Below are 13,444 nucleotides of genomic sequence, written 5' to 3'. Positions count from 1 at the left end.
AAGGTGCAGGCAGTATGGAAGGAATATAGGGTATACCAAATGTATATGCAGGTGCAGGCCAGTTGACGTAGCTGATGTTCTGCCTCTTGGTTCGCTCCACTTTGCTCTTTTGAACGGCACAATGACCTCGCAGCTTCAGGGCCATCCCTGCTGCGGCAGCAACGTGACCTCCCGCACCACAGATGCTACCCGTAAATCCTACATGGTGTCTCAGGGAGACGCATCTTGATGCTAACCCAGAAATGACTGGCTCATTTTGAGATCACAGATTAGCAGCGTCTGGTTTCCAGCACTACTCTGCTCGGTTCCAGTCCTTTCAAAGGCATTTAACACCCCCCCCGCCCCCGTAGGACCATATTTCTAACATCTGCAGGTAAAGTGAAGCCTCAGTTTCCTTAGCGTTGTCCAAAATGATGTCTCACCAAAAATTCTTGGGACTCATTTATTCAGCTGGACTTTCCTAAGGGAGCTAAGTCCTGGATCTGGACCTATTTTTAGTTCCGTCCTAAGCCCTGCCATGACACTAGAAGTGGAACTCCTCCCAAAAAGAGAAGAGGGGCCCACAAGGTCCACACGCACCTGAGTCTCTTACTCCAGTTTTACCCTTTTTTCGCTGCTTTGGTGGAACAAAGAGAAGCCGCAAAGAGAGGTAGAAATATTAAAGCAAGGATTATGTGCTTAATTGTAAATTGAGATGGAAGATTAAGTCTGTAGAAAGAATTACTTATGTGGGGGCCTGTTGGGAACTGTTCCTCACAGCTCACTTCACACCAGCTAAGTGATTTTAACCCTCCGCCTTCCCCTATTGCTTCTCTCTTACACCCATCACAGCTGAAGGAATTTACTTTGTTTAAGAAGATCATTAAAAGGCTCATCCCCGTGCCATCCCAGCCATACCCCTCCCCTGTGGACCCAAAGCACATGGACATCATGGCCATCAATCTTTTGTTGAGTTGCCATTCATTCACTGATTTTTCTAATATTCTCCAGCACCCCCAGATGCCAGGAGGCGAAGCTACAGAAAAGAGCCAGATCACAGCAGATTCATAACAAAATCCTAAGAAGTGGGAATTCTACAAGTGCAAGTTTTTATGCTTTCATGACTCAAAGGAAAACCAGAAAATGTGACCCAAAAGCTCCCAAACCAGAAAAAACGCAAAAACACTTAAGCAGAAATGTCAAGTTCTTCTGGCATATGACTCATGATTTTTGATGCTGATTTTGAATGCTGAATGTGTACATTGCAGCCTTTCTTTGATTACTGAAGTTATTACAGCACACCTTGAAAAGCTGCACTAGCTCAAGGCAATCCATCAGGATCTTCCTGGGCCGTCCCCGACAGCATGGTGAACCCACGATCACAGGAGAAGGAAAGAGAGCAGTTATTTTGGAAAGGCCCAGTAAATTCTGGGGAACTGATGTATATTTGTATATTAACAACTGATGTATATTTGCTCCAAGAAGTCCCAGGTTTGGGGTGAGAGCAGGCAGGGGAGGGCAGGATGGCTCCAGCCCATCAGCCCTACCAGCTGCACATCAGCACACAGCTCCATTTTAAGGTGACTCCCAATGGATGCTTTGAGATCATCCGATGGATGTCCCAGGGGATTCCCCTTTGCTCTCATCTCCCAGTGCAAACCTGAGGACCACACATTCCAGCAGATAACTGCCTAGTCCAAAACGGGACCATAAGGAAGAGGCACGGGCCCACAGAGAGAAACCCATGAGATGGGGCCACCTTGGGTCCTTTACACCAAGGGGAAGCACCAGCAAAGACTCAGAAGATCCTACAGAATTTGCTTCAGGCACGTCTTCATCCCTTTTTTTATTTGCTTTCTCTGAGTATCTTTTAGGAATTAGATTCGTTGTTGAGCATATCTAGAACAACAGGAAATTTTAGGAGACAATTAATTTTAGGAGACAATTATCAGAGTCAAGTTGCTGGGAATCACATTTTCACATTAGGATCCAGAACTACTTGCTCTGGAGAGCTGACTCCAAAGTCCCAGGCAAATCCATTCAGAAATGAGATGTGATACTGGGCAACAAGGGTGTATGCTAAGGTAAATTAACATGTCTTAAGTGCCCATAACATAAAAGAACTATAAAATACCTATACAGTGAAGTTTATTCATTAAAGTTATTTGGTGCTTAAAATTTCAGGTAAATAAAGCAGTAATTATAATTAGTCGGTTAGAAGGATTGCGAGGCAAAAAAATTAAGCCGAATCGATTGACTCAGTTATGGACTGTGAATTATTTGCTCCATCTTGCTGTGCTATCACACTATCAAATGCATTTAATAAAATTGTGGTACCTTGATATTCCTTCCTGCATGCATACATAGGTACCTATGCTGGAGCTATAGGCTGAATTGCCATTTGTATTAATTAAATAAATCAAATACGTGTGGCCCTGCCCCTCATCAGGCTGGCAGATAGACATTATTGCTGTTGCACTGAGGCTCGGAGTGGGTGAGGGAGCCACGGGTTTTCCCCAGCACCAGGCGGGTATGGACAGATACTGCACCCCCACTCAGTACATCCCCGGGATTATTTGGCTGCTTATGGAAAACACCGGCAGGATTTATCCCAAAGGGAAAATCCCATCCCACACGGGGGAGCTCAAGCCACGAGCTCCTGCTGAGTCCGCAGCGATGGGCAACAGCCAAACACAGCCACTGCCCGATGTTCTACCTCCTTTGCGCGCCAAATAACCTTCCTGCAGCATCGCAGGCAGAAGGATCAAGGTAAAGCCTTGCCTTTAAATGGGGCACGTCGGATTTTCAGGGGGAAAATAGGTAAGCAGATTTGTTGGGTGTATTTAGGGTGAGCCGGCGCAGTGCTCAGCTCGGCCGCCCCAAGGTAAAAGTGGTGGCAGCCCAGGTTCGTAAGAGATAATTACTGCTGCAAACCCCAAAATCCCTCTTCCCAAATGTGGAGGTAGCACCAGCCCAGCTTCACACCCATGGCCAAGCTCCAGCTGAACCAACTGAAGCTATATACACATACTACAGGTATTTTACCTGTGTCAGTGGTCTAGGAAAGCTGCCTAACCCCTTTTACTGATTTGCAGTAAGAAGTGGGAGGTTTCTCTTTTTGCTGAATTTTACCCTAAACTGAGTGTTGCTGTCTATGGCTAAAAAAAATACAGCGTCATGCAGCTGGAGCCGTGGGCTTGGTGCACCACGAATGCTTTCACCTCAGTCCTGAAATGTCTTACTTTGTTTCAGGTAATGTGAAAACAGAGTTGGAAGAGAGAGTCATGAACTCTGAGTAAGTCTCAAGTATCTTCTCCCTTCCATCCCTTTGCCTGTTCACCTTGGATTTGTGCACATGGACCTACTGGAGCAAGACCAGAGGAGGCCACGGAGATGACCAGAGGCTGGAACTCCTCTGCTGTGGGGACCGGCTGGGAGAGCTGGGGTGGTTCAGCCTGGAGAAGGCTCCAGGGAGACCTTTGAGCACCTTCCAGCACCTAAAGGAGCCGGCAGGGAAGGTGGAGAGGGGCTTTGTACCAGGGCCTGTAGCGATAGGACAAGGGGGAATGGGTTTACACTGGAAGAGGGGACATTTATCCTGGGTACTGGGAAGGAATTGCTCCCTGTGAGGGTGGGAGGCGCCGGCAGAGGCTGCCCGGGGCAGCTGTGGGTGCCCCGTCCCCGGCAGTGCCCACGGCCAGGCTGGGGCTGGGACCCACCTGGGCTGGGGGGAGGTGCAGGGGGTGGCCGGGGGGGCTTTGAGGTCCCTTCCAACCCAAACCATTCTATGATCTTTCAAATGCTTCAGCATCCCTTGGATATTTTCCATTACAAAACAGGAGTGGATTTCCCATGCCTGGGTGGGGAAAGCCCCAAGCAGCCCTTTGCAGAGCTCTTTCAGCCAGCGGAGAGGAGGAAAAGCTCCTCCCTGCAAATGTTCTTTGCATTTCTTTCCCCAGCAGAAATACCTCCTCTCTGCCTGTGATATGCTGAAGTCTGATATTGTGCAAGTTCCTTTCCGAGAAAGAAATGCAGCCAGAGGATGAAACCACTACAAGGCAGTTTGGCAATACCATGAGAGACAGCATATTTTATTTTTTTTTTCATTGATGCTCACAAGTATTTTCAATTTTGCTTTTGTTTTCTACCCACAGACAGTATTCTGTGATGCTGAGCATCCCACCAGCCACACCGCTCTAAACAAAAGCTTAATTCACCTTAAAAGGGGAAATGGAGTCAGATGCACAATAACACTGGGTTAATGAGGAGCTCCCTGGCACACAGCTTGCTTTCCCGGAGACCTGAGGGAGTCTGTCCTGTGATACACCATAGAGGTTGACACGCTTGCAATACCTATCACCGTTTGAGGGACCACAGTATGGTTCACCACATGATGGGCTTCTGGGTGGTGGGGCTGAGCTGGCTCTCCCCAAAGCCGAGATGCCTCATTCACCCACGCATCTCAAAGCTGAGACTAAAATCTAAACCCTCCCCTCCTGACTTGGACTAGGGTGAGCCAAACCTCTGAATTATGTGGCTTGGACCTGTTTGCACCCACTGGCCGAGGTTCATGGCCGCTCAAAGCTTTGCTGAGAAGAGAACATTTTCTCTTCCCCTTCCCACCCTACACACTCAGAGGGGTTTAACCTGCCTGTAGCAGATGGCCCTGAGTTTAAGAAAATGTTCCTCACCCAGTGTTCTATTGGATGCTGATGCCCATACAATAGCTATTGGGTATTTCCTGCTTTTTTTCCAGCACTCAGGGAGAAAATGAAATAATTACACAGGGATCCCTTGTGTGCAGCTCCGAGCACCAAGCCCACTTCACCTCCCGCAGAAAAACCAGCCTCCAGATGCTCTATAGCTCAAAAAGCCTTTATCCCCTTCTCATACCTTATCGTACACTCCACAATACAGCCTCATGCTGGAAACTGTTTGGCTCCCCTGAACTGTAGCAGGACTTTTTGTCCCTAAGGAAATACTATTCAGAAGGCATCCATTTGCTTTCATTACATGCGAGTTTTAGCAGCATCATGAAGATTAACTTCTTGAAAGTACATCTGGAAAAAGAGAATTATATGGGAAGACGACATAATTATTACATATATCTTTGGCATACTTGATGAGAAGCACTTCAGCGTGTAGGTGTAGCTTTAGCAGAGAAAACAGGATTAAATTTATACAGAGCGATAAAGTTATTCTACGCAATTACAGCCCACCTGTGAGACCCTTCTCTAGAGAGAGCACACTGCAGAGCTGGGCAGGGCCTTACCTATGACATCAGGGCTTGCTCTTCTTCCAAAAATGCAGTTTTCTTCATGTGTAATGTCTTTGTCAAGCACTAAATGAGTTATTGTCAATGGTAACTCCAAGTTCGTATGCCAGCAATAATGCCCAGAGCATCCAGTAGCTGTTCATAGCCTGTCCATGCGTTGGGTTGAGTTGGGTGGGCCACCTGTGGGCAATGCCCTGTGGTGACACAGGTTGAGGCGGACTGAAAAAAAAACCACTATGTCTGCGTGGCTGGGTTCGGACAAAATGGCCTTTATTGTTTATACAAACTATTTATATATCTTAGACAGTGCAGGTGTCAGACCCTGATTGGTTTTTGTGTTCTTCTTCTTGCTCGCTATTTGCTGTTGCTGTAGGTGCCCGTACGCTGCGGTTCAAAGTTCCGGTTCTTCACATCCTGTTCACAGACCTGACAATTTGTGCCTGTCTTAAAGGTACACGGCTAAGTCTTTGAAGTCAACTAACTTGTCTGCAGACCCGCTGCAGACCCCAACAATTCCCCCTTTTTGTTTTTGAACAGCTAGTACCAGGTTTGCCATGTTCTGCAGGGCCCTTGCAAACATGACAGCAACCAAGGTAATAGCAAACAAACAATACTGCCAATTGAGTGAACGGATGCCAAAAAGGCTGACATTCTCCCAGATTTTGGTAACATGTTGCTGCAATGGGGCGCCTAAAATCCATGCAGCACATACCATCAAAATCCTCACAGCCACGTCCTTGAGCCAACAACAACAAAAAGCCAATAGTTGCTCTGTTTTTTATGTAATGGTGGCGAATTTGACTCACATTCTTAACTGTCTAACAAACAAGGTGATTTAATTCTTTAACGCTTTCCCTGCTGTTACTCCGGATAAGAGAAGAACCGCTGCAATACGTTCCCATCAGTTCCCTAAATCAACTACAGCATTACATGCTTCATCCAAAGCTATATTGCATTTAAATGCATTATGCTTATCAGCATGTTCTTCTGTTGACTTATGCAGGTGTCATGGTCCCATCATAGCTTTCCACTACATTAACATCTACGTAAAGACAACTATCGACATTCAAAGTGCAAACAATATCAACTTCTTTTGGGTTAACATTATACAGAGGTAATCAATTACGGAAAATATCAAGACTTTCAGTAAGATTCTTCATTCCCCGCATACATTCACTTTTTTGCACAATGTCTGCAAGTCAGTTTCAAGGAAGGGCACACCAAACAAGGACTGGTTCAGTAAGGAGGCCACACATCAGTTGTTGGGTTGACTGGCGGCAGCAGCGCTCCCACGATCCGGCACGCTAAGCTCGGGCTGCACACAGCGAGCAGGTATCCATCGCAGACCTTCATCTGTAGAAACACAAGCATCACCTCTCCTCCAAGTTAACAATTCATGCGGTCCCGACCAATGCCCGGTACGAGGGTCTTCGTGCATGCTAAGACACCTTCATGCTTTGGCTGCTTGTCACCAATTGACACAAAATGTCGCACAATGGGAGGCACTGCATGGTCGACAGAGATATTCAGAAAGGTCAACACATAACAAGCTTTCTCTAATCATGCCTCTGGGGTCATTCCCTTCATTCCCCCTTTTTGTTTTTTCAAGCTGGCGTTTAAGAGTACCATTCAAGCGTTCAACAATGGCTTGGCCCCTAGGCGAATGGGGAATTCCAAATTTGTGGGAGATCCCCCATTGGGAAAGGAACTGACTGATAGGCCTGGAACTATAGGCAGGTCCACGGTCTGTTTTGATTTCGAGAGGGACACCGAGCACAGACAAAGCACGTTGCCAGTGCCGAATGATGTCACGACTGGTCTCACCTGTGCGGGCAGTAGCAATCACTGCAGAAGAATATGTATCTATTGTAACATGGACATATTTTTGTCTGCCAAACTTATTGTAATGAGTTACATTTGTTTGCCAAAGTTGTAAAGCTTGAAGGCCTCTAGGATTAACTCCGTAATTTGGCACAGAAGTAACATTTTGACAGTCTGGACAGGCTGCAATACTGCGTGCAGCAGCCTGAGAGAGACCCTTTTGGCCCAACTGGTCATACAAGATCCACCAATTCTGATGATAGAATTGGTGGGCTAACACAGCTTGCTGATGGACATCAGGAACAGGCACTGACAGAGCCACAGAAACTATAGCATCAACTCTAGCATTGTCTTCAATTATAAAACCAGGTAGGGAAGTATGGCTATTAACATGCATAACATAATATGGAGAATGGCATTTCCAAATCTTTTCCCAAACTAAAGTTAAAATTGCAAAAAGCTTGGGGTTGTTGACATGGCCAAGGACAGCCATGTCTAGCTTGGGAAGGAGGGCTGCCACATATGCTGAATCAGTAACAAGCTTAAGAGGGCCTGGAAAATACTGAAATGCCAAAGCCACAGCCCGCAATTCTACAACTTGCAGGGATTCTTCCTGATATACAATTTGGGAATGCCATTGCCCATTTTTTTTCCAAGCAACTGCGGCTCTTCCTGTTTTTTCAGATCCATCTGCAAATACTTGTCACCTTCAACTGGTTGTCTTTGACTTAGTTGCTGTGGCTGCAAAGTTAGATTTACAGTCATTTTCAGAAGTGGATGAGGTGGGTGATGGTACTGGATTTGCCCTTGAAAACTGGCAAGAGCCACTTGAAGGGCAGCAGAATTTAACAGCGCCCATTCAACATAGTATTGTTGTACAAGGATAATTACAGTTGCTGGATCAGCTCCAGTCGACTCTAAACATCTTTTTCAGTTTTTTATGATCAAATCGGCAACAAGTTCATACCATTCAACAGCAATTTTCTTAGGCTGCAAAGGCAAAAACAACCATTCAAGTACATGCAGCGGATCTTCCCAAGCCTGGTTCCATTGGGCCAACATAGCATAAGGGGAAGATTGGTCCATTAAAATAAAACCACTTAAAGGAAGTGTGATATCTACACGCCACACATGTCACGAAGAGATCAACTGTTCAACTTCTTTCACAAGTGCTAAGGCTGCAGGTGTTAAATACCTTGGGGCTAAAAAATCTGTGTCTCCTTTTAAAAGTTGCAAAAGAGGTTGCATTTGTTCATTAGTAAGGCCTAAATAAGGCCGTAACCAATTTAGCATTCCTGCAAGTATTTGGACATAATTCAAAGTCTTTATGTCCAGTTTCAATTGGATAGGTTGTGGAGACACAGTTCCCTTCAGCACATTCATGCCCAGATATTTCCAAGGCTCCTGTCTCTTTTTCAGGAGCTACAACCAATCCAAACTCTGCTAAGCTATGTCTGGCATCTTTTTCAACTACTTTCAGCAGTTCTGTTGATGGTGCTGCCAGCAAAACATCATCCCTGTAATGATAACAGTAAACATCCTTGTATTTGTCTCTCACAGAGCTCAGGGCTTGGGCCACAAACCATTGACAAATGGTTGGTGAGTTTCTCATGCCCTGAGGCAGCACGGTCCCAATGGCACCTTTTTGTGGACTCAGAGTTATTTCTAGATGGTACTGTAAAAGCAAACTTTGCTTTGTCTTTTGGATCTAAAGGAACAGTAAAAAAACAATCTTTCAGATCAATAACTGAAATGTCCCAGTCCATTGGTATCACGGTGGCAGACAGCAATCCTGGCTGTAAGGCCCCCATAGGGGCCATCACTGCGTTGACTTTAGGCAGGTCATGCAATAATCGCCATTTACCAGACTTCTTTTTTATCACAAATACAGGGGTGTTCCACAGGCTATGCAATTCTTCAATGTGGCCTGCGTCTAACTGTTCTGTAACTAATTCATGCAGGGCATACAGCTTTTCTTGGGGCAGGGGCCACCGATCTACTCATGCCGGTTTGTCAGTTAACCAAGTGAGACCAAGGGGAGGCTGTTTCACTCCCTGCAGTACAGTGGCCCCAGTTAAAAATCCATGGTGATACGAACTCCCCATTGTCCTAAACAATCTCGACCCCACAAAGTGAATGGTGCGGTGGCAATGTATGGGCAGACGGTGGCAGTCTGTCTTTCTTGCATTGTGATCTGTATAAGTTTTACAGACAAGTAGCTGTTAGTCACACCCCCCAGACCTACAATACCTGCTGCATTATTTACCAAAGGCCATTGAGGTGGCCAGTCTTTGCCCAATATGACAGTTGCATCTGCTCCGGTATCCAAAAGACCGTTCAATCTCACTTCTGCAGGAGTGCCTCCCGATAACGCCAAGGTGCAGGTCAGGTTGGGTTGTTGTGAAGATAGTTCTCGTGTCCAAGACACTTGAGGTATTCCTGTGGAGCCGAATCCTCCATCACCCCACCACCTAGGCTCTGTTCTGGGAACACAACTCACAAAAGGCACAAGTTGAGCAAGGCGTGTATTTTTTGGAATTGTAACAGGAGGCACAGGTGTAGAAACTAAGGTACATATTTGACCTGTAAAGTCTGCATCAATAACACCAACATGTACTCGGATATTTTGCAAAGTAGTACTAGAATGACCTATTAGTAAGGCACTAAGGCCCTTCCCTATTAGCCCCTGAGCATTCAAAGGAACCTTAAACACTCCATGGTTGGTTAGAGTTACTGATTCACTGGTATACATCCATCCCCGCTGATCCCTGGGTCCTCCCTGATAACTGGTCACATAAAGCTGGGCGGTTGGTACCTGAGGTGCTTGTGTCCTCGCGCACCTCCTCTCTGGCGTGGTAGGTAAAATCCTTCTTTATCGTAACGAGAATAACATTGTTTTGCAAAATGCCCTCTCTTTCCACAGCGGAAACAATAAATTATCTCCGAGGACTCTCTCCATTGTGGCATGCATTGTTTTCTGGAGGGGCAGTCCTGTACTGCTTTCCAAGCAAATTGTGTGTGAACGTGAGGATTACCAGCAGCCGCATCTCCCAGTACAACAGGATTTGTGTGCAGTGCATCGGTGGAATGAGTAGGAAGATCAAGGACCGGTGCGCCTATCTGTTCTACTAAATCCCAGTTCCCGTCACTTAATGCCCCATCTCTTACAGACCGGCAAAATCGCCGAGAGTCGCGCATCATTACTGTACCACTGGAAACTGGATTTTTACCACCTCCGGCTTCTTCATTGCCAGTGACTGATAATGTTGTCGTAGCTGGCCCCGAATCCGCGTTTTCTGCGTTTCCATCCTGCACGGGCAGGGCCGGAGCCGAGGGGGCGGGCGGGGGGGCCGGAGCCGAGGGGGCGAGCGCGGGGGCCGGAGCCGAGGGGGCGGGCGGGGGGGCCGGAGCCGAGGGAGGAAGGAGTGTGGGCTGGCACAAATGTTGGGGGGAGTCAGGGGGGCTGGGATCGGTCCACCGAGGTTTCTGCCTCTCATCCCCGGAATCGGCATCGACTGTAAGTCGATGCAGTTGGAGAGATTCAGGGGATTCGGGGCATTGGGGAGTGGCGCCTGGTAAGGGACACAGACTCTCCCCCTCCCCCACCCCCTCATCCTCTTGTCTGCATTCCGGAGGGGGATACAGGGGAGGTTTGAATGATGTACCCTCATCCACATTTTGCTGACTTTTTAAGCCCCCACTTGCGTCTTGCGGACTTTGCAAGCCCCCACTCGCATGTCGCTGACTTTTTAAGCTCCCACCCGCGTCTTGCGGACTCTGCAAGTCTCCACTCGCGTTTTGCAGATTTTGCAAGCCCCCAGTCGCAGTTTGCTGATTTTGCAAGCCCCTATTTGTGTCTTGCGGATTTTTGAAGTCCCCTGCAACACGTCTAAGCAGTTCCCATGTAGGCAACAGCCCCGGCACCTTTTTGTCCCCTTTTTCCAGAGCTTCTGACAGTGTTGATCCTAAATTGTCCCAGGTCGACACGCTAAGAGCAGTCACGGGGGACATTTCCACTCCATGTGTTTTGGCCCACAACAACGTATCTTTTAACCGAAGCCCATCTAAAGAAATTCCACGCTTCTCTAATACTAATTTCCACATTGACAGCACCATGGTATCTTCTTTAGATAACTTACTCCCCATGCTGTCCCTGGTGGCTCACCTTACCGGCGTCGGGTCCTTCCGGGATCTTGCAGCCGCTCGCCGCGCTACTCCGCTTCACCAGGCTCCGCCTCCCCAGCAACCCGCCGGTCACAGCCCCGGGGTCCGCTCCTGACACCCCTTACCGGGGTCACAGCGGCACAGTCTCAGGGTCTCTTTTTGATACCCTTTACTGCAGCGGTCCTCAAACTTTTTAAACAGGGGCCGGCGCGCAGATGAAGTGGCAGGAATTCATCTGCGGCTGCTTGGTTCCCCCCCCAAGCCCCGGCGGGGGAGGGAGGGGCAGGGGGTTCTGTAAATACCGGGGGCCGGATTGAGGACCCTGGGGGGCCGTATCTGGGCCGTGGGCCGTAGTCTGAGGACCCCAGCTTTACTGGGATCAAATCCGCACGTCGGGGTCACTAAATGTGGTGACGCAGGTTGAGGCGGACTGAAAAAAAAAAAAAACCACTATGTCTGCGTGGCTGGGTTTGGACAAAATGGCCTTTATTGTTTACACAAACTATTTATACATCTTAGACAGTGCAGGTGTCAGACCCTGATAGGTTCTTGTGTCCTCCTTCTTGCTCGCTATTTGCTGTTGCTGTAGGTGCCCGTACGCTGCGGTTCAAAGTTCCGGTTCTTCACATCCTGCTTACAGACCTGACAATTTGTGCCTGTCTTAAAGGTACACGGCTAAGTCTTTGAAGTCAACTAACTTGTCTGCAGACCCAAACAATGCCCAGCTGGAAATTTGGGGTTACTATGACCTCTTCTTCAGCTGCATGCCTTGAGTTATCTCAAAATACTCCAGAGCACTGGAGCTCACCTTTGCTTTGAGGGTACCTGAGCACTGCAGAAATGCTGCAGTGGCCAAGCCTTGATTCCCAAAATGCAGACAACTGAAACAGTTCTCTGCTTGGGTTGTGCATACTCACCTGCCCAGCAAAACCCTTCCAAAGGGGACACAAAGCATTTCTATAACCTTTTCCCAGGAAGCGTGGCTCTGTTTGCATAGCCAAGAGATAAACCCAGTACTCAGAGGGCTGGAGCACCTCTCCTGTGACTACAGGCTGGGAGATTTGGGGCTGTTCAGCCTGGAGAAAAGGTGGCTCTGGGAGACCTTAGAGTAGACTTTCAGTACCTAAAGGGGGCTTAGAAGAAAGATGGGGACAGAGTTTTTAGCGGGGCCTGTAGTGGCAGGACGGGGGGGTGGTTTTAAACTCAAAGAGGGGAGATTCAGACTAGATGGAGGGAAGAAATGTTTTACGCTGAGGGTGGTGAGACACTGGCACAGGCGGCCCAGAGAGGTGCCCGATGGCCCATCCCTGGGAACATCCAAGGCCAGGCTGGACGGGCTCTGAGCAACCTGATCCAGCTGAAGGTGTCCCTGCCCATGGCAGGGGGCTGCGCTGGAGGGACTTTGAAGGTCCCGTCCCACCCAAACCGTTCGGTGATTCTCTGATTCTACGATACTCTTCGCCAAGTGAAATCACTGCCCCATGTGAAAACCCTTCCTGGAGCAGACGAACCCTCCAGCAACAAAAGGGCAGCACTTGCCCCTGTGTTTTTTGCAGAAAACAGGAGCAGATCTGAGTGGCAGATGGGGAAGCACAAGGCAACAGATGCCTGTGAGGAGCATCACAAGCAGCGCGCAGCAGCCGCCCGACTATTGTTGAGCTGTCACAGGCGGCGCAGGCGACGAGGGGACAAAGCCGGCATCTGTGCCTGGGAATGAAGCAGTGCCAGGGAACACAAGGCACTGCCACGGGACAGTCTGTGCTGATAACCCCCCCGAGAGCCTGGCGTGCCATCAGGCTGGGCACATGGAGGAGTCTGCCCCAAGCGCTGGGGGCTCGACACTGCCCCACCGCGGGTACCAGACCTGCCCCGTGCCACCACCCTTGCCAGGAGATGCTGCCGAGGAGTTCATCGGTGCAACCTTCAGTCAGACTTGTAAAGCAAACAGCTCATGCCTAAACAGTGTGAGATTTTGAAATCAGCCATCTAGGCCTGGAAAATTGCAGAAAATTGTAAAATCCACAAATTGGCACCCAGCCTTTCAGGATCCCCGAGATGAAACGCAGCATGCGCCTTGATTTTGCTGGCTATAGTATTTTTGTTAGCATGTGTTTGTGACACCTATATGGCAGGCAAGGTGTTTCCCACCACACTGGGAACAGAATGGCTGCTTTGTGCACTTCATACACGAGTCCTGAATGTTAC

General features: G+C 48.3%; 1 protein-coding gene across 2 annotated transcripts; it reads right to left on the bottom strand.

Moving 5' to 3' along the window:
* Positions 1–4,069: 4,069 nt before the first annotated feature.
* On the bottom strand, positions 4,070–11,715 carry LOC121081300 (WAS/WASL-interacting protein family member 2-like). Of its 2 annotated transcripts, XM_040580210.1 has the most exons (4): positions 9,342–11,715; positions 6,426–6,607; positions 5,252–5,473; positions 4,070–5,039 (listed from the first exon to the last, which is right to left on the bottom strand). In XM_040580210.1, exon 1 carries the CDS (start codon positions 11,219–11,221, stop codon positions 9,866–9,868), a length of 1,356 nt encoding a protein of 451 aa, XP_040436144.1. In that variant the 5' UTR covers positions 11,222–11,715; the 3' UTR covers positions 4,070–5,039; positions 5,252–5,473; positions 6,426–6,607; positions 9,342–9,865. The 2 variants fall into 2 exon arrangements, with proteins under 2 accessions (XP_040436144.1, XP_040436143.1); XM_040580209.1 differs by having other exon boundaries at positions 4,084–5,039; positions 6,426–11,715.
* Positions 11,716–13,444: the final 1,729 nt, after the last annotated feature.

Source organism: Falco naumanni, chromosome Z, assembly GCF_017639655.2.
Source record: "Falco naumanni isolate bFalNau1 chromosome Z, bFalNau1.pat, whole genome shotgun sequence".
NCBI classification, from domain to species: domain Eukaryota; kingdom Metazoa; phylum Chordata; class Aves; order Falconiformes; family Falconidae; genus Falco; species Falco naumanni.
Note: the sequence above shows the minus strand (reverse complement) of the source record. Positions and strands in the feature narration are given on the sequence as shown.

Bases quoted from the DNA above. Each gene is read 5' to 3' on its own strand.
- LOC121081300 (XM_040580210.1), bottom strand. From the start codon at position 11,221: ATGGGGAGTAAGTTATCTAAAGAAGATACCATGGTGCTGTCAATGTGG.